Raw genomic sequence first — 18,929 nt, forward strand, 5'->3', positions numbered from 1 at the left:
ATGAGTCCACAGTTGGAATGGCAAGTTATCACTTTGTGCTGGTGAAAGGGATAGTCTTACATCAATTAATATTTCATTACTCATCCTCCAGCAAAAAACAAAACACAGAAACCAAATCTGAGCCCTTCATTTCACTGTGTCCTTTGCATGGTGAGCAAAGCAGAACGTGGTCTGTGTACTGATTCCACACTGTAGTTCACTGGCTGGAACTCAGCTGAAGTGGGTAGGGCATTGCTGGTATGGGAAGAGCAACTGGCAGTGTGCCTTTGTCTTTTGCCATGCTCTGTTTGTGAGGTGTGGGCAAGATAGACACACCTCTCTGGCCTTCAGAGAAGAGGTGACACTGAGTTGGTGGGACTTACACAGGGAGAAGGTATCTCAGGAAAGAACACTTGTCCAGATTCCTGGGTGCAGGGCCAGGCAGAACCAGGGACAGCTGGTGCCAGTCTCAAACCTGCTCCACTGGGCCAGGCTAGGTCCAGACCGCAGAAAAAGGGTGGGAGGCTGCTGGGAGGTACTGATGGTGAGTTATTGGGGAGAGGAAGGAATCCATGAGTGTGGGAGCCATGGCTAGAGGCTGAGCCCCGGGCCTAGGAATGGCTTTTGGTTATAGCTACAGTTCGTAGGCTGGCAAATAAAGGCAAATTTATATCTTTACAGTTTTTTAAATGTATTTTTTTGAATTTTTGATTGTGATAAAATATACATAATATAAAATTTACCATCTTAAGAGTGCAATTAATTCAGTGGTGCTAAGTACATTCACATTGCTGTGCAACCACCTCCTAAACATTTTATTCATCTCAAATTAAAACTATACCTCTTAAAAACTCTATAACTCTTCCCTGCAGCCCATGGTCCATATTTTATTTTCTATTGTTTTATCATATATGCGTATTTGTGTTTGTGTGTGTGTGCATGTGTGTGTGTGTGTGCCACCACCCAATGGTACCGTGCAAAACTACTTTCAGAGATGGTTATTAAAACCCTAGGTCAGACATGTACTAGTGGTGAGAATTTGGTTAAGCAATATCTTTTTGAATAATTGTCTTCTTAGCTAAAGTATAAGGGTGATGATGTTAATATTTGATAAGTATTGTTTCAAGAGCTTCATAGGTATTCATGCATTTATTTTTCTAAAGCATTATTCCCAGTGGTAGCAGAGAAATCTAAAACACAGAGAGGGTGAAGATCTAGCCCAATGACACACATAAACATCAACTTTCTAGAGAGGGCCCTTGTGAAGAAAGGAAGAGGTGGGCACTGAGCCAGTGGTCAGAAAGGATGGTTCCCACTGCATTTTCAGGCAACCTCAACAGGTGTGGTGTGTATGGTTTATGTAACAAGAGCATTCTCTGTGCCAGTAAAATGTTTTAGTCAGTGTGTCATTTTAACCTTTCTCACATCACTAGAAGGTAAGTAATAGTTAAAATATTTTAAATTTTAAGGTGTACTAATTTGTAATTGTACAAGTAGTAGTTGAATACATTTGTCATAAAAAATCAAACCTTAGAGAAAAACTCAAAACCCACATGACCACCACCTCCCAAAGCCAGTCCCTTCCCCAGAGCAACAGCTGTTACTGTGTTTGTGTTCATTCCTCCAGAGCTTTGCATGAATTTACATGCAAACCTTTATACCTAGAGGACGTAAGGGTGGTTTTATAGATGACTCCATTCTGGAAACGCTGCAATGTTACCCAGAGGGTTTTTCCCACAGCAGTTTATAAAGATCAACCTCATTCTTTTTAAGTGCACTGTGTGGTTGGACCAAAGTTCATCCAGCCATTCCCTCTAACGGTCAATTAGTAAGGTGGGTAATAACTTTGTTTAGAGTCTAGGAACCTTGTCCAAGGCCATCCCACTGGAAGGTGGCAGAGCTGAGCTATAGCCCACTCCTCTCTGGCTCCAAAGTCAACAGTTACAACCACTGTAAAATACGTCAACACAATTTTAAGGGCTTGCTTTAAAGTCAGATGGAAATCAGTATTTATCTTCCACATTTTTGTTTAACCACATCTATTGAGAATCTGTCAGGTGCCATAACAGGTGCTGGCACCTCTTCCTTGGTTTCTAGCTCCATACCACACCTCCTGGACTAGTGTCAAATTTGTTGGCTATTCTGACATTCTAGTTCTCTTCCCTTAGAGTTTATTCTTGCTCTTCCTCTCCCCATCCCCCTAACCCCTGCTACGCCATGTAGCACAATCTCTGTGGTACCTTTTATCCACTTCTTTACCTTACAACAGAAGTCTTCATTTCCAGGACTGCCCCTTCCTTACAGCTCTGGACACAGGTTTCCAACTGACTCCAGGATGCTTACTCCTGGGATCGCACAGTCATCTGAAGTTCAATACATTCAACTCTGAACTCATTTTCCTATCCTTGAATCTACTTCTATTCCAACGAACTTATCCCTGTTTGGGTGGTCCAAGTTGCAGTCCTCAGAGCTATCTCTGGCTTCTCACTTTTTTTTTTCAGTGCTGCAGATCAAACCCAGGGCCTCGTGCATGCTAGGCAAGGGCTCTTCCACTAAGTTGCATCCCCAACCCTGGGTTTGATCTCTCATGTTTTTTCCCCTTATACTTCCCAAATCCTTTTAGTCTACTAGCTCTACTGGTTTAATTTCCTAAATAGTTCTTGGATCTTCCCATTTTCTTCATCACCACTGCTCTGTCATAATTGAATGAACCCTGGGCCCCCATTCCTGAACTAACAAAAACTTCCCCATACCTCCAGTTCTCCAAGCTCCCAAAGCACCTTATTCTTTCCTGTTAGAAACTACAACTGCACGGACCCTGTTCCAATCATCTGAACTTTTCTGGCACATAAGTTTCTAGAACACAGTTCATTTCCCTGAATGTTTGCTGAATGAATGACATTTCTGGAAATGCCAAGTCAAACCACTGAAGTACTTTCCTGAAGGCTCCTGCCTTTTTCATCATAGTTTTAGGGAATAAGTGGGAATAAGGACAAAGCAGGGTTTCTGGCTCCTACATCTGAAGGTGTAGTTAAACTGACTGAGAATTTCCTATCATTAAACTCATTCCCTGATACAGCAGTTTAGGAGAAGTACAGATAATACCAATTCTACTATTTTGGTGTGATAAATGTCATTCTCTTATCAATGCTTGGATTTTGTTTATCAATCACATATAACAAGTTTTTAAAATATCAAAAAAGAACTAGTAGCAATATATTATTGCTCTAACTGTGCTGCATCCAAGTATGTTTTTATTTTTTTCCACTTACAAACCGAATATTGTATTTTATAAAACTTTTTGGTACTGGAATTGGTTCCCATAATTCAAGAAGTGCTGAGATTATCTGAAAAATATAGATGCTCCTTAATTTTCATTCAGATTTCTATACCATTTCCCACAGAGCCATAAGGATAAAAGTCAACTCTCATTTATATTTTGTGAAGCAGATGTGAGGCATCGGTCTGTTTTATACTAATCAGTGTAGACTTGCTTTCTGAAGAATGCAGAGACGGGAGCATTTTCACACCACACTGACAAGATGCTCCCTTTAGAAACAGGGTCTATTCATTCTGGCCTTAGGATGCAGGATTTGTCATCTAATCATTCATGACTGATTGGTTAATTATTTGCTCAAGGGCAAAATAAATGCTGCCCCAGGTTCCAGGTTATTGGACACTGAGTGATCTGAGTTAGATTTGGGAGATTACATAGATAGAATTTTGTGACTGTCAGGCTTATTTTCATAAAAGCAATTTGTTTTCAAGGCATTTCTCTGCCTGCATTTCTGTTCATTCGTCTTCCCATTCATCTATCCAGTAAGTACTGGATGACATTGGAAACCCAGCAGTGAACAAAATAGACATGATCCATGTCCTCATGGAGACAAACAAGGGCATTTGACACTTAAAAACTGGCTTCTAGGACTTTTAACCATTTGCCTAGACTCAAACTTTAAATTACATTTCTTCTACCTGTGGTTTACCCAGATTTCAGCACTTTTTAAGCCTGTGTTGCTGCTATGGAAATGAGCAAAATGTGGGCTTGGTCCTGGCCCTCAGGCAGTTTACAATTGGCATGGATGATAGAGAAATAAATAAGTAGATATGCTAACACAACATGGAAGGCGCAGTGAAAGTGAGCCGTATCTGTGCACGAGGGAGAGGGTTCTGAGAGGAGCTGACAGGATGAAGGCACTTGGACACTTCAGCTTCAGGAGAGTGGGAAGGAGCCCCAGCTCACATGGGCCACTGAGGAGGTGTTGAAAGATGAGAGAGCAGAGGAAGGCAAGATCCAGGTCACAAAGAGCAATGTTTTCTTTAATGAACTTTATCTTGGAAAGCTATGGCATCCTATGTTGATTGTGTCTGCAGATGGTGGTGGAGTTGACTTAAGAGGAACAGGCCTGCAGGAGAGACCAATCAAAGAGCTGTGGTAGTAGCCCAGGCAGATGATGAGGGCCTAAAGGACAGAGGAGGGAAAATAAAGAGGACAACTTGGAGAACTATTTGGAAGCCTGCATTGAGACAGAATGGTGTAAGTAAAAGGCAATGAAGACTTGAGGACTCCCAGGTTTCTAGCATTGGTGACTGGATGGAAGATAGTGGCAGCAACTGTGCCAAAAACACAGGGGGAGGAATGCTTGGTCATGATGAAGTGGAGATATATGGAAGGCATTAACAATGCCTGGCTTTGGAATTTTAAGGAGCATTCTGGGCTGAAGGTAAGAATTTGGGAGCCATTAGCATATATAGGTATTTACTGAATCAAGCACGATGCCACTAGCAAATATTGAAACATCCAAAAAGACAGACCTACAAAATTCACTCGTGTGTTTACTATGAGACTATTGATAATTAAATATTGATATTGCATTACATATTGGTGGTGTCCTAGCCAATGGGTTCCCTTAGAGGTACCTTATTTTGGTACTAATTGACTTTTGTGCTTTTATCTTCTGTTGTCTGAAGTTCAAGAGTTTTTATCTTTATGACTATTATATAGAATATAATGTATTCCTTCTTATAAGTTCAGAATTCAATGTTTTTTAATATGTTTAAAGACTTATACAATAACTACCATAATCAATTTTAGAATATTTTCATCATCCCAAAAGGAAGATCCCTACCCATTATTTTCTTCCTTTTTGTTCTCAGTCATAGTCTGTGGTGGGATATACCATGTTGTGTTTACACATTCATCAGCTGGTAAATGCTTTTAGATAATAAGACAATTTGCATCCACATTAAAAAAAGGAGAAACAGGAAAAATTAATTTTAACAAACTATTTTAACTTAACACAGCCAAAATATTATTCAGCAGATAATAAATATTTAAAACTACTATACTTTTACATTTTTTGTATTGTCTTTGAAACACAATGTGTATTTTATCTTCACAGCACATCTCAGTTTGGACCAGCTACATTTCAAGTGGCCAATGCAATCTGTTGCTGGTTTCCTTCTGCACTTTGGCTTCTAGGAAGCTTTAGACCAAATTCATGGTAAGCAATTTTTCATTAATATGATCCAGATTGCCTTTTTACATTTGGTTTCCATTTATCTTTTTTCATTTGTCTTAATTTATGCTACTTTGCTATACTTGATACATCCTTCTTTACAAATTGCCTTGATTAAAAGAAAATTGGGGTTGGGGGTGTAACTCGGTAGTACAGCATTTGCCTAACATGCTCGAGGCCCTGGGTTCTATCCAAAAGTAGAAAATGCTGAAAACCGATCAGATGATTCCATGACCTTTCCTAAGTCATGATACAGAGAGCAAGACAAATTATCCACAGTGCATTTTCTCTAAATGCTTTCATTCTGTAATGAACGTAGACACTGAACAATACACTAAATAGTCTTTTCCATCTCTGTGCCTTTCTGTATGTTTTGTACACCCCAAAATGCTCTTCTCTCTCCCTCCTGCCTTTCTAAGACTCAAGACTCAGTGTTTCTGTCTCTCTTGCTGCAATTTGGTCTCCATGCTTACTCCAGGTTTTAAGTACCAGCTGTTGGGCAGGAACCACATTGCCTTTATTTCTGTATTCACACTTCGCAGAGAAAGTGGCACATAGTTGATGCTCAATAGTTGTTTGTTGATGAATAAAGAAAGTGCAAATCACCAGTGCTCATTGGATGCCAGTTAGTATTCTGAGGGCCTTCTGTGCATGTCTCATTAATGTTCCATAATGCTCTGAGCTGTCTTCTCCTCTTGGTAAAGAAGGAGAATTTTAGAGGAGGGACTGAGTAACTCACTGTGCAGCAAGTTAGTGATGTGCTTCAAAGATATCTCCCTTTGAGGAGTTCCAACAGAGAGAAACTTTTTTTGTCTTTCAGAACAACCTCAAGAATTAAAGAAATGAATTTACATTAAATTGGATTGGGGAAGGGTAGCCCTTTTCTGGCAGGAAAATCTATGGTTTCTGTTCAGTCAAGTTGGAAGTGTGTACGGTGCATGAACGTTGTGTATTCTTGTATATGCTGTATACATTTGTTACCCCTGCTTTGGGTCAATGTCAAGGGACTAGGTAGAATATCAGAGTTCATCAAACAATGAAAAGTAGTAACCTGTTAGACTTGTGTGAAATTGAAATAATTTTGCACTAAGATCTTTAAAAAATATTGTGCTTAGACTTCTGTGACTGCCTGGTATATTCAAATTCAAATCACACTCCAAATGAGGACTCGCTCTGACAAATAACTCACCCTCAACATTGAAAAGTCTTGCAGCAACTCTGAGGCCTCAGTTAGGTAGTCTGTTAATATCAGCTCTTTGTCAGGTAGAATTTTCAAACATCACATTCTAAATATGTCAACTGATGTCATTAGCTGGTATATTTAAAAAATAAACTATGTATTTTTTTCAAAGTCACCAGAGAATGATTTCATGAATTTTCTCATCTCTTCATTAATAATGAAACAGTTCTACATTTCAGATTCCTTAGGGTATCTTTTTTTTTTTTTTTACATCAAAGTCTTCTGTTCCAAGTGCTATTATGTCTTCTCATTTGAATATTCTTGCCAAGAATATTTTCTTTTTAAATAGGAAAGAAAGCTGTCATGGAATAAATGGAAAGACTGAAAAATGCACAGCTGCAGGATTGCCCATCCAGAATGCTCTGTATACACACTGGAACATTTTAAATGTTAGAGAATATTTAAAAGCTGAGAGCTCTAGTCTCAGGTTTTATTTAGCTTCCACTCAACTAATCACAATTCACCTTGGAAAATTCTATAAAAATTTAAAAGACAACTAGTTGCTTGGTTTAAACATGAGCAGGCACTGGGTTTTCTACTAGAAAAATTGTAGAACTCATTAGCTTTTATTGTTTCCTCATAAAAAGGAAACGTGGGGTATGACACTTTAATTCTTGTTTAAATTGTCATTCATATCATGCTGAAGAAAACCCCATTTTTCCTTCTTTTTTTTAAAATTCATATCCTTCTCTTTCCATAGAGGATATGAACTGGCTTATGAATAAAAGACTAACAGTGGAAAAATACAGAGTTAGGTCTTTGGGAGATTCTGACTTATTGGTTGACCTGGGGCTAGAAGGTGCTTGCCCAGTTAACTTGAATCAGTTTTTGTGTAAATGTGACTTGAAGAGGTCACAAGGACAGGATTATGGTATTTCCTATCTTGGTTCCTTCCAGAAGAGGAAGTACGGGAGTCACCTCAGTCTCCTGGAGAGTTCCCCCTCCTGCCAGGTGGTGTAACTCCATGTGAGGAATCCAGCAGTGTGCTAGGTCCAGGATCTGAACAAGTCGCCTTGACAATCATTACCGTGTTTGACACTCAGAAGAACCCTATGAGAAAAATATAAAGATTATACCATATGGAAGCAGATCTTCCTGAGTGCAGGGAAAAAACTCATACTTCCCGATATTTCTTTTAAAAAATATTTTCAGTTTTCAAAAACACAGACTGAGGGAAATGTAGATACACAGATTATAAACTTCTATAAATCAATTAAAATATAAACTTGATTTTGAGCTTCCTGGAGCCAAAGTGAATTGGGACCAAGTCAATTACATGATTCATATTTCTAAAGGACCAAGAATACCAAAACTTCAGTGAGGAAAAAAAGCTTTAAGAGCATAAATTTGGAATTTCCTGATGGGTTTTCACAAGTCAGGCTATAGACTCTGGTCTTAACCACTAACCTGGCCAGTTTTGGGCTGCCTGTCTTTGCTACCATATTCTTTTTTTTTTTATAAGAAAAACAATTGATTCTTGCTATTTTTTCATAATTTACTATTTATGACATATGTACATGTTCTATTTAGGACAGAGTTCTGGAAGGGGTTGGAGGGATTATTTGCAGGAGGGCTGGGTCTTAGGAAAAGGAATGGGGACACAACATTTTTATGAAGTGTTACTACTTGCCTCTACTTTGTATTATTCAGAAATGGCAAATGCAATATAAAAGTAATAAATACCTGGTTTTAATGTATTAAACTTTCAAAAAATAGTCTTAAAGAGAAGGTGAAGCAAAGGTTAGCTTAACACAACGTTGCTCTATGTATAAAGGACATACTCTGAAGAATTAAATATGACAGACTTTCCTCAGTGTGAATCACTCAGAATAAATTTGGCCCTTAAGAGAAAACATATCTGGATTCTAGGAGAGTCTAATTCACTTTAGATGTTGCAACAAATTTGCCTATCAATGAATAGAGCCTTTTTCTTTATTCTTGTTAAACAATGCATCAAATTAGAAAGGGTAAAAAGTTTATTTATTTATTTGTTTTTTGGTGGTACTGGGGTTTGAACTCAGGGCCTCCCACTGGAGCCATGTCCCCAGCCCTTTTGCTTTAGTTATTTTTCAGATAGGGTTTTGTGCTTTTTGCTTGGGTGGGCTGTGGACCTCCATCCTCCTATAACTACCTCCCAAGTAGCTGGGATTACAGGTGTGAACCACCCTGCCACACCCAGCTTAAAAGTTTATGTTTGAAGCTAATATCCATGTGCCCTATGACAAGACAATTACTGCATTATTACGGATAAAGATATTGAAATGCAGATTGGCTGAATGGCAATTTTTGCCTAAGAGTATAAAGGAAGAACTGGGATTTGAACCCGGGTCATATAACTTCTGAGACCAGGCTCCTTCTGCTATGCTGATTAATGTTTCTCGAAAGTAGTCATTATCAAAGAAAAACTGGTAAGGGATAGGACAGAATACATTATAGTTTACAGAAAGCATAGTAGTCAAGGCACAAAAACTCCACACATGTCCTAACAATACAGGGAAAAAGTTTTTGTATACCTCATCTTGGAATTTGGATAAATACATCCTACAAAACATTTTTCTTACACATACAAAGAAAGGATGCCATTTCAGAAATGTAGTTTCCCATTAAAATGTGAAAAAGGTAAAATGAGCTAATAATGGTCCTCTCCTACATCTTAATTATTGCCTTCTGAGATAGCTCACTCAGCAGGCTTAGCAACTTGGTCCATACTAGAGCCAGCCCACCTGTGTTTATTAGGCAATGTGGTCTAGTGGAAAAAGCAAAGATTTGGAGACAGACAGATGGAAGTTCAAAGCCCACACTGGCATTAACTAGCTGTGTGAACTCATTTAACCTCCTCAATCCTTTCCTTTCAGTCTTCCTTTTCTTTCTCAGAAGGAATATACAGCTTATGAAGTTCTGAGATAATGTATTAAAAGTACCTGGCTTAACAGATACTCAAAAACTGCTGATATGATGGTTGCTGTTACAGGGATTAACTACTGAAGGGAAGCAGCCTATATGATCAATGATGGCAATTCTATTGCTTGAGCTCACTGCAGTCAGTGGAACTTTAATACTTAATTATAGCTAATACACCATACAAAACAAGATGGACAAACATCTCCGCCTTCGAGAACTTCACAACCCAGAAAGAAGATAAGTAAAATACAGTAGAGGTGGAAGAAAGGTCTCAAATAAGGAAACAATGGGAATGAGGCCACCATGTTGGTTGACTGCAGGCCTTGAGTACCAAGAAGCAGCATTCATTCTCAGTTGGCAGACAATATTCTGTGAGCAGAAAAGGGAGGGAAAAGAATCAGTTTTAAATTTAGATAATTTAATGAAATGAAGAAAGTAGTGGCAAAGTCTGACTAATGATACAGCCCATTGTGAGAACAGCGTGAATGTGGGCTTGTTTTCCAAGAGGTGAAAGAAGTGAATGGCTCTAGGCTGCTCCTCTTGGTGTCTCTTTGTGACCCTGACAGGAGGTGGGGAGTGGCTGGCAGAGGTTGACATTATTTTGGTGGCGCAGGAGAATCTGACCTATCAGTGGCATCAGAGTACCTGAGTAACGCACATAAAAATCCCCTGGGCCCAGGCCTCATCACACTGCTCAAACAGCAAAGAAAAACGGTTCCCATTAAACCCGACTCCAGCCTTTTGTGCCAAACCAAAAAAACCAAAAACCACCCTTGGACTGCAAAATAGCATTTTGATAAAATACCTAATCAAGTATCCATGGCTAATAACAGTTTAGTAATGTAAACTGCTTTTTTAAAAAAAAGTTCTATTTAGAATATCAGTATTTTCAGGATTTATTTTATTTTTAAACAATTTTGTTGTAGTACTTGGGTTTGAAATCAGGGACTCATGTTTGCTAGGCAAGCACTGTACCACTTCACCTATGCCTCTCTAGCCCTTTTTACTTTAGTTTATTTTTCAGATTTGGTTTCAGACTTTTGTGATCCTCCTCAGAGTGTGATCTTCCTAACTATGCCTCCTGCATAGTTGAGATTACAGGCATGTGCTACCACACCCAGCTTGTTTTTTAAAAAATTTCCTTTATTCATATGTGCATACAATGATTGGGTCATTACTCCCCCACTTTCCCCCTGCCCCTTCTCTTTCCCCCCACCCCCTCCTTATTGCCCCCACCCCCTCGCTTCCAGCAGCTTGTTTTTTGAGATAGAGTTTTGTTAACTTTTTGTTTGGGCTGACCTCAAACCATAATCCTCCTATCTCCCCCTCTCATGTAGCAGGAATTACATGTATGAACCACCAGGCACAGCAGGATTTACTTTAATGATTAATGTTTAACATATAAGAAACAAAAATAGTATTCTTATTAAATGTCCGTGCATCAGCAATTTGAAAAGATTTCCTATGACTAAGTTAAAATTATCTTATTAGTATATTATATTATTCCTGTCAGTGAATAGCGCATGGCTTTAAACCATGCTCCTTGAGGGTATGATTCAGTAAATAAGCAGAAGAAAAACAAAAGCACATAAGTGAACTATGTAAGGTTGTTCAGCACAGTGTCTGACACAATAAGTGCCCCTAAACAATAGATTTCATTATTTTGAAATACATTTAAAAAATATGTTTTCTTCCCCAATTTATATTGGCCAAAGTTACTCCTATTTTTCACGTAAGAGTATGCTAAAATAAGCTGCATGACTGTATTGTGATTCTGTGGAAATGAGTCATCTAAGCTCATTCAATCAAGTAGAAAGAGTCCTCATCTACAGGACAGTGTATACAGTAATGCTGGCTTTTTAAGTGAGACGAGACCTTGACTCATTAGCTTTCGATTACACACACAACACTACTAAAGGATGGGCCATGCAGAAAGTGTGCTTACTTATTTTTGGAAAGTTCTTGGTAACCAATGTAAAAAAAAAAAAAAGTTTCGTCTTAAACTCATTAAAATAACTCAAGTATTCTCTTTCCTAAATGTTATGAATAATCAAGGCTTAGCAAGGCTTGAAGGTTACTTTCATGGTTTGAGGTTCTTCAAAATGTGTCTTAAGTTCTTATTTTTTTTTTGGTAGGGACAAAGAGTGAGAAGGTAAGAAAAATTTTAAGATAGATTATCCTAACAATATTTTGACTCATTTCATACAGCTCTAAAATAAAACAATATTGCTTTAAATTCTCTTAAATATATGCATCTGTGTATCTATTTAAATTAGATACAATGTAACAATACGGTATAAAATCTATTTACATAAAAATTACAATATGAATGGAGCACATTATTAAAAGGAGGACTCTTGTCCAGACTAAATTAGTAAAAGTGGTTAACAGGTCTCATTTAGCAAACTGGAGAGAAATCACCTTCAGTTTCTGTCCATTTCACATAGGTGGTTTTACTTGGATGATAGCAAATCAGTCATTTGATTCCATCATACTGGGCAGGGTATTAGGTTGGTGAAAAGAAAAACAAGCTGGGTACGCTGGTGGCTCATGCCTATAATCCTAACTTCTTGGGAGGCTGAGATTGGAGGGTAATGGTTTGAGGCCAGCCTGGCCAAATAACTTGAGAGACCCCCCCCCCCAGCTCCAAAATTATCAGAGCAAAATAGACTGGAGGTGTGGCTCAAGTGGTAGAGCACCTGCTTTGTGAGCACAAAGCCCTGAGTTCAAACCCCAGTCTCACAAAAAAGGGGGGGGGGAACAAAAAAGGAAAAAGTTGAGATGATTAACTCATCTGCTTGTCCCAAACAGACTCCAAGAAAGCTTAGCTAAAGTACAAAAGTAAAAGCATTTTCTTAATGCATTATACAAAGCTCTGGTAAGTGCAAAGTCAGCCCTCATATATCTTATTTTCAATAAACTATACACTTTTTGATATTTGCCACTGTTTTTATAATCTTATAGTTTATATGCAATTATATAACATATTATTTGTAAGCACTCAACATAGCAGAGATATGTTTTACTTCTGGGCATTACCTTGGACATGAATACCATTTTAGAAAAGAATACAAGCTTTCTTGTGGTAACACACCTTACCTTCTATGGCAGGTGTTAGTGAACTCCAGCCACATGGTAAGGCTGTACCCTCCTACTTCCTGGAAATCAGACAGGGCCAAGTAACTAGTTCTGAATACTGAGTTGTGGCTGATCTGAAATGTGTCACTGCTGGCAGAGGCCAGGTCCTCTCCCACAGTGGTGAGCACAAATGTTGCCTCAGTGTGTCCCTGGGTGTCGATGACAGGATGACACCCTGCCAACTTGGGATGGGCCTGGAGCTTACGTGGGGAATAACTCATGTAGCCAGTTCTGCTGAACATACTTTCCTTGCTTGGAAAAGACAGAGGCCAGGTCATAAGTTTTAAAAAAGATATAGAGGTTAAATGTGCTGGATGGCACAGAAAAGTTTATTTGTCTTTCTGACTTACACATTGCAATTAAACACATAAAAGAACAATCACTGTCAAGATGGCCATATGTAGCTTAGGAAACAACTGGTCCCAGTTCAATTATACAAATGTTCATTCAGCCTAGAAATGAGTTTCTTTTTAATGGTTTTAATCTTTTTTCTTTTCAGTTCCCAAGGCTTGCACATTTCAGTACAAATATTTTTACTGTTTTGTTATCATCAGAAACATGATGTTTGCCAATTCCCAGGAAATAAATGAAATCAACAAAAAGTCCTGTGACATTAGAGCACATTTTCAATAGAAATAAATTTGATGAGCTTGTAACAGTTTGATTCAATTTAGCTATCAGACCTATACACAAAACATGAAACAATATTAACCAATTACATTTGTCTTAAGGTTTCATTTCTTTTAAAGTATTACATCTTTTTTGTGCAAGGATTCCATTGACTTCTTTGGTTTTAAACATTATAGCTCTGTTTGACCTAAATAATATATAGTTCTATTTGTACCAAATATCAAATTCAAAACATTAAAGTTTCAAAAGGTAAAAATGAAATTATTGCTTCAATATAAAAAATGTCTACCCCATTTGGGTAATACCACTATTATTGCTTTGTTTCTATTGGAAAACTATCCTGGATATCAAGGAATGTACCCCATAGCTCCCTGCTTATTTGGTTGTATGTTATCATCTATGAATTTGTTCCTATCTTCACCAAAACTATTCTGATCTTGTCTTTTAAAAACAAAAAGTGAAATAGCATAAATAAATAAGTCTAGCTAAGGGGATACAATAAATAGGCTTCTAGATAGAAAAAAAAAAGACTATTGTAACATAAAGCCCTTTAGTGCTATACAATTAAACAACAGCTTTGGATTTTCAAGGACTCTAAATACAGCCTCCATTTTAGATCAATTTTATTGCTGGTGTAACAGCTGACAGGGAAAGAGAAGAACATGTTTCTATTGTCCTCATCATTTAAAACAGAAAGCACAGTGGATATGATTGTAAATTCTACCTTTGGGAATTTACCTAGGTATGTACCATCTTAAGTTTTTGACTTTTGCCTAGTTGAAGAGCATACATCTTAGGGATTAAAATAGTCACATTATTCCTTCAGTTCTTAGTGGTTTCTTGGTCTCCAGAGTAGCTATTAAAACAGAGAAGAAAATAGACTCAAAAGTTTTGCTGCCTTCTTTTCTTAGCATCCATTGCATCCAGAATGGGCTGTCTTTTTGCAGTGTATCTTTGATGAAGCTCTTCTATTTCTCGTTCCATCATGGGGTCCAGTGCTTTTAATCGCATCTGTAGTTCTTCTAAACTTAGATTTTTTAACTGGACATAGAAAAAACAAAAGATATTAATATAGTGAAATTATCTACAGTACATTAATATCTAATGAATTTTAGCATAAATATTGTAGGAAATTCTTTATCTCATATTTGATGTGTGGTTTATAATTAAAACAGGAATTCCTTCCTTGAAGAACCCAGAAGCCACACCTTGCAAGCACCTCAAGTCATTTGTAACAAAATCAACACTTCTGCTTTGAAGAACAAATGAAAGAAATAAGCTGATGAAATGTATCAATTAATTTAAAAAAGCACAAAGACAAATGCACCACTGTCAATAAATAGATATTCGAGATATGTTCGTGGGCTAGTCACTCTCATCTCTCAGGCCCTGGCCAACTAAAGAGTGCTGCAATAATCATGGACTCTTACAGAGATCACTCAATACTGAATAAAAGTTGAATGAACAGTTTTATCTTTCATTTTACCAAATGCCTAAGTTTTAAGCATTCAGTTAAACAGAAAAAAAATCACATTATTCAGAATATTTTTACCCTAAATATCTTGATAAAATAAGGTTTTAAGTTAGGATTCAAAATAAACCAGATCTGACAATGTACTGGTAAGTTCTGATGTGGGCTTGGCCAATTTGAAAATGAAGTGCATCTGGAATTTTCACCATATGCATTATAATTTGTTGGCTTCAGGAGGAAACAAAAGCATATTCTTTACTGGCTTTTGGTGTAACAGCAGGAAAAAGGCCTCATGTCTTAAGTGTAAGGGGATAAAATCTTCCCTGCTGTATAACAGGATCTATAACATCTTGAGCTTTACTGAATTTATTTATACATCAAAACAGGAAGATAAAGATTATCTCCTGAAGAGTATATTTTAGGGATGTCATCTGGTGCTCCAGGATACCCCATAATATACACCTAATACATGGAGTTTTTATCTTACTGACATTAAAAAAACTTAAAAAGCTGTCTCCTTTAAAAACTGTTACAGTGGGATTCCAAGATGGCGGCTAGAGGGAGGAAGCAGAAAGCGTGCCTACTATAGTGAAATCTTGGAGAGATGCTGGAGACACACTTTGCAGGCAAAATCACCGAGAAGAGGCAAAACTTTGACCCCTCCATACCTCCAGCCAGCGCCAGTCGCCCGTGCCCACACGGCTTGGGAAGACATGGACAAGGTGAGCTTCGCGGTACCGCAGTACTCCCACAGACAAGCCTGGGCCAGAGCAGCATAGCGCCCTGGACAGACTGACCTCCACCCGGGGAAAAAGAGAAACTGACTAATAAGCAATAAGAACAATAAAGACACGTGGGAAAGAAGGTGAGGTGCACTGAGCACCGAAGACTGGGGGAAGGGAATCCTTCCCAGGACTGTAAATAAACAAACCGGGCAGGTGGGAGCGGGGGCGCACGCCCAGCAACCAGGTGCGGGAAAGCTTGTGAGAGTGGTGGAGGGAGGAAAACTCCACAGGAGAGGAGGGAAGACCCACTTCCCATGTGAACTGTAAAGAAACATGGTGGCTGGCAGGAGCAGCAGCACCGCCCAGTAATCAGCGGCAGGAAAGCTTCTAAAAGTGGCGGTGGGAGGAAAACTGCACAGGAGAGGGGGGAAGACCCACTTCCCACATGAACTGTAAATAAATGCACAGGCCTGAGAAAGTGGGTCCTAGTGTGCTTGGAAAGGGGAAAGCTTGTAGCAGAGGCTCACGCACAGGAGAACTCTGAGTAAACAAAGCCTGCAGGGCCAGGTGAGTGCTAAGCTCACCCTAGAGATCTGCATAAATAACGCCTCCAGCAACAGCAGGCTGACAGCAGTGGGCAGGCAAGCCACAGCTGCAGATACCATTCTCAGAACTGTCTCCAGACTCTTTTTTTTTTTTTTCCTCTTTTTCTCCCTACCTTTGATGAGAGAACAACCGAATTACACCTGCATGCTGAAAAACTTACTGAAACTGTATTGCATTTGAACTTGGGACACTTGGTGGTGTGTGTGTGTGTGTGTGTGTATGTGTGTGTGTAGTTTTGTTCTACTTTATGTGTCCCCTTTGATGACAACTACAGAACAACATCTGAGGCACCAACTCCAGGATTGGAGACTGAGATGGACACCCAAATTATTAAGACTGAAACATCATTGCATTTGAACTTGGAGGTTTTTTGGTGTTTTTAAAAAAATTTTCTATTTTTCATTTTATTTTATTTTTATATAAAGATATTTCTTTCATTTACTTATTTTTTATTTTTATTCTTATCTTTATTTTTTTTATTTTCAATCCTCTCTCTGTCTTTCTAATGCTTATTCAGCTTACTGTCGATTAGTACACTAATGCATCCTGTTTATACCTTTGAAACTTTCTTGTTTGATTCCTTGTTCTGTTTTCTCCTCATGTCTGTTTTTCCCTTTCCTTTAACTTCTTGCTTTCCATCTCTGCTCACTCTTCCATTCTAAATATTACCATTGTTATTATTACAAGCTAGAAAATACTTAATTGCACACAGTACAAGTACAGTAACAACACCAAAGACAATGACGGGAAGACAGAAAAAACAGGGAAACCAGTTTCCCCACAGCAAAAAATTAGTACAGGAACCAGAGGGGAATGAAGAAAACAGGTACTCAGATCGAGACTCCAACAAAATGAAGATAAACTATGCCAAAGGGCCCAATGAAGCCCACAAGAATAATTTAAAAGAAGTCATACTACAGGTACTCAATGAGAATTTTATAGGGATGATACTGGATAGGGTCAACCAAAATGTACAGGAGACACTCAAGAAATTCCAAGACAACAAAAATAAGAGAATTTGAAAAAGCAAAAGAAGAAAAAAGGAAACCATAGAAACACTGTATAAACACCAAAGTGAAACAGAGAACACGATGAATAAACAGATAAATGAACTCAGGATAAAAATAGACAACATTAAAGAGGAAACAACCCAGGATATGGAAAACCTCAGAAAAAAGAACGAAAAAGAACTGCAAAACAAAACGGAAGGCCAATCCAGCAGAACAGAACAAACAGAAGACAGAATCTCAGAACTTGAAGATGAAATGGTAATTAAAGGAAAAACCGAAGAACTATTAATTAAACAACTCAAGACCTGTGAAAAGAAAATGCAAGAACTCACTGACTCCATCAAAAGACCAAACTTGAGAATCATGGGCATCGAAGAAGGAGAAGAGGTGCAAGCGAAGGGAATGCGTAATATATTCAACAAAATAATAACGGAAAATTTCCCAAATCTAGAGAAAGATATTCACATACAGATGCAAGAGGCCTCCAGGACTCAGCAGAGTTGTAGCCCTAGTACTGTCAATCCTAATCTTAGCAGCCTTCCCATACATAAAACAACGAAGCCTAGTATTCCGTCCAATTAGCCAATGCCTATTCTGAGCACTAACTGCCTAACTGCAAACCTCCTAACCCTAACAGACCAGATCAAAATAGAACTACCCCATGACATATCATCATTAAACAACAAGTTCAGAAACTAGGGAAAGAATATTGAAGGCTGTGAGAGAAAAAACAAGTAACATACAAAGGTAAACCCATCAAAATCACAGCAGACTTCTCAACAGAGACATTTAAAGCAAGAAGAGTGTGGGGTGAGATCTTCTGGGCACTGAATGAAAATAACTTCAACCCCAGGATACTCTACCCAGCAAAACTATCATTCAAAATAGATGGAGCAATAAAAGTCTTCCATGATAAGCAGAAACTAAAACAATATGTGACCACAAAGCCACCACTACAAAAGATTCTTCAAGAGATTCTGCACACAGAAGGTGAAACCCAACTTAACCATGAAAAGACAGGCAGCACCAAACCACAGGAAAAGAAAAAGCAAGAGAGTAACTTCAACTTAGGTACACACAATCAAACCTTCAAACAACTAAGACAACTAAATGACAGGAATCACCACATACCTATCAGTACTAACACTTAATGTTAACGGATTTAATTCACCCATCAAAAGGCACCGCTTGATGAAATGGATTAAAAGGGAAGATCCAACAATTTTTTGCTTACAGGAGACCCATCTCACCGACAGAAATAAGCATAGGCTTAGTAGGAAAGGCTGGAAGAAGATTTACCAAGCCAATGGCCCACGAAAACAGGCAGGAGTAGCAATACTTATCTCTGACAAAGTAGACTTCAAACCTACATTGATAAATGCGATAAAGAAGGACATTCCATACTAATAAAAGGGGAAATAGAACAAAAGGAAATAATAATCATCAATCTGTATGCACCCAATGTCAACGCACCCAATTTCATCAAACATACCCTGAAAGACCTAAAAGCATAGATAAATGCCAACTCAGTGGTTGTGGGAGACTTTAACACTCCATTATCATCAATAGATAGGTCATCCAAACAAAAACTCAATAAAGAAATCCAAGATCTAAAATATGCAATAGATCAAGTGGACCTAGTAGATGTCTACAGAACATTTCATCCAACCTCTACACAATATACATTCTTCTCAGCAGCCCATGGAACCT

At 38.3% G+C, this 18,929-nt stretch overlaps 1 protein-coding gene across 5 annotated transcripts in view; it reads right to left on the reverse strand.

The window, feature by feature from the left end:
- Positions 1-13,078: 13,078 nt before the first annotated feature.
- The window catches only part of Stk3 (serine/threonine kinase 3), a 313,658-nt gene continuing 307,807 nt past the window's right edge, over positions 13,079-18,929 (reverse strand). For all 5 annotated transcript variants that reach the window (XM_074068904.1, XM_074068900.1, XM_074068899.1 and 2 more), the window contains one exon: positions 13,079-14,448. In XM_074068904.1, coding sequence (XP_073925005.1) covers positions 14,290-14,448 — 159 coding nt within the window. In that variant the 3' untranslated portion in view covers positions 13,079-14,289. The remainder of the gene's footprint in view (positions 14,449-18,929) is intronic.

Source organism: Castor canadensis, chromosome 3 (genome assembly GCF_047511655.1).
Source record: "Castor canadensis chromosome 3, mCasCan1.hap1v2, whole genome shotgun sequence".
NCBI classification, from domain to species: domain Eukaryota; kingdom Metazoa; phylum Chordata; class Mammalia; order Rodentia; family Castoridae; genus Castor; species Castor canadensis.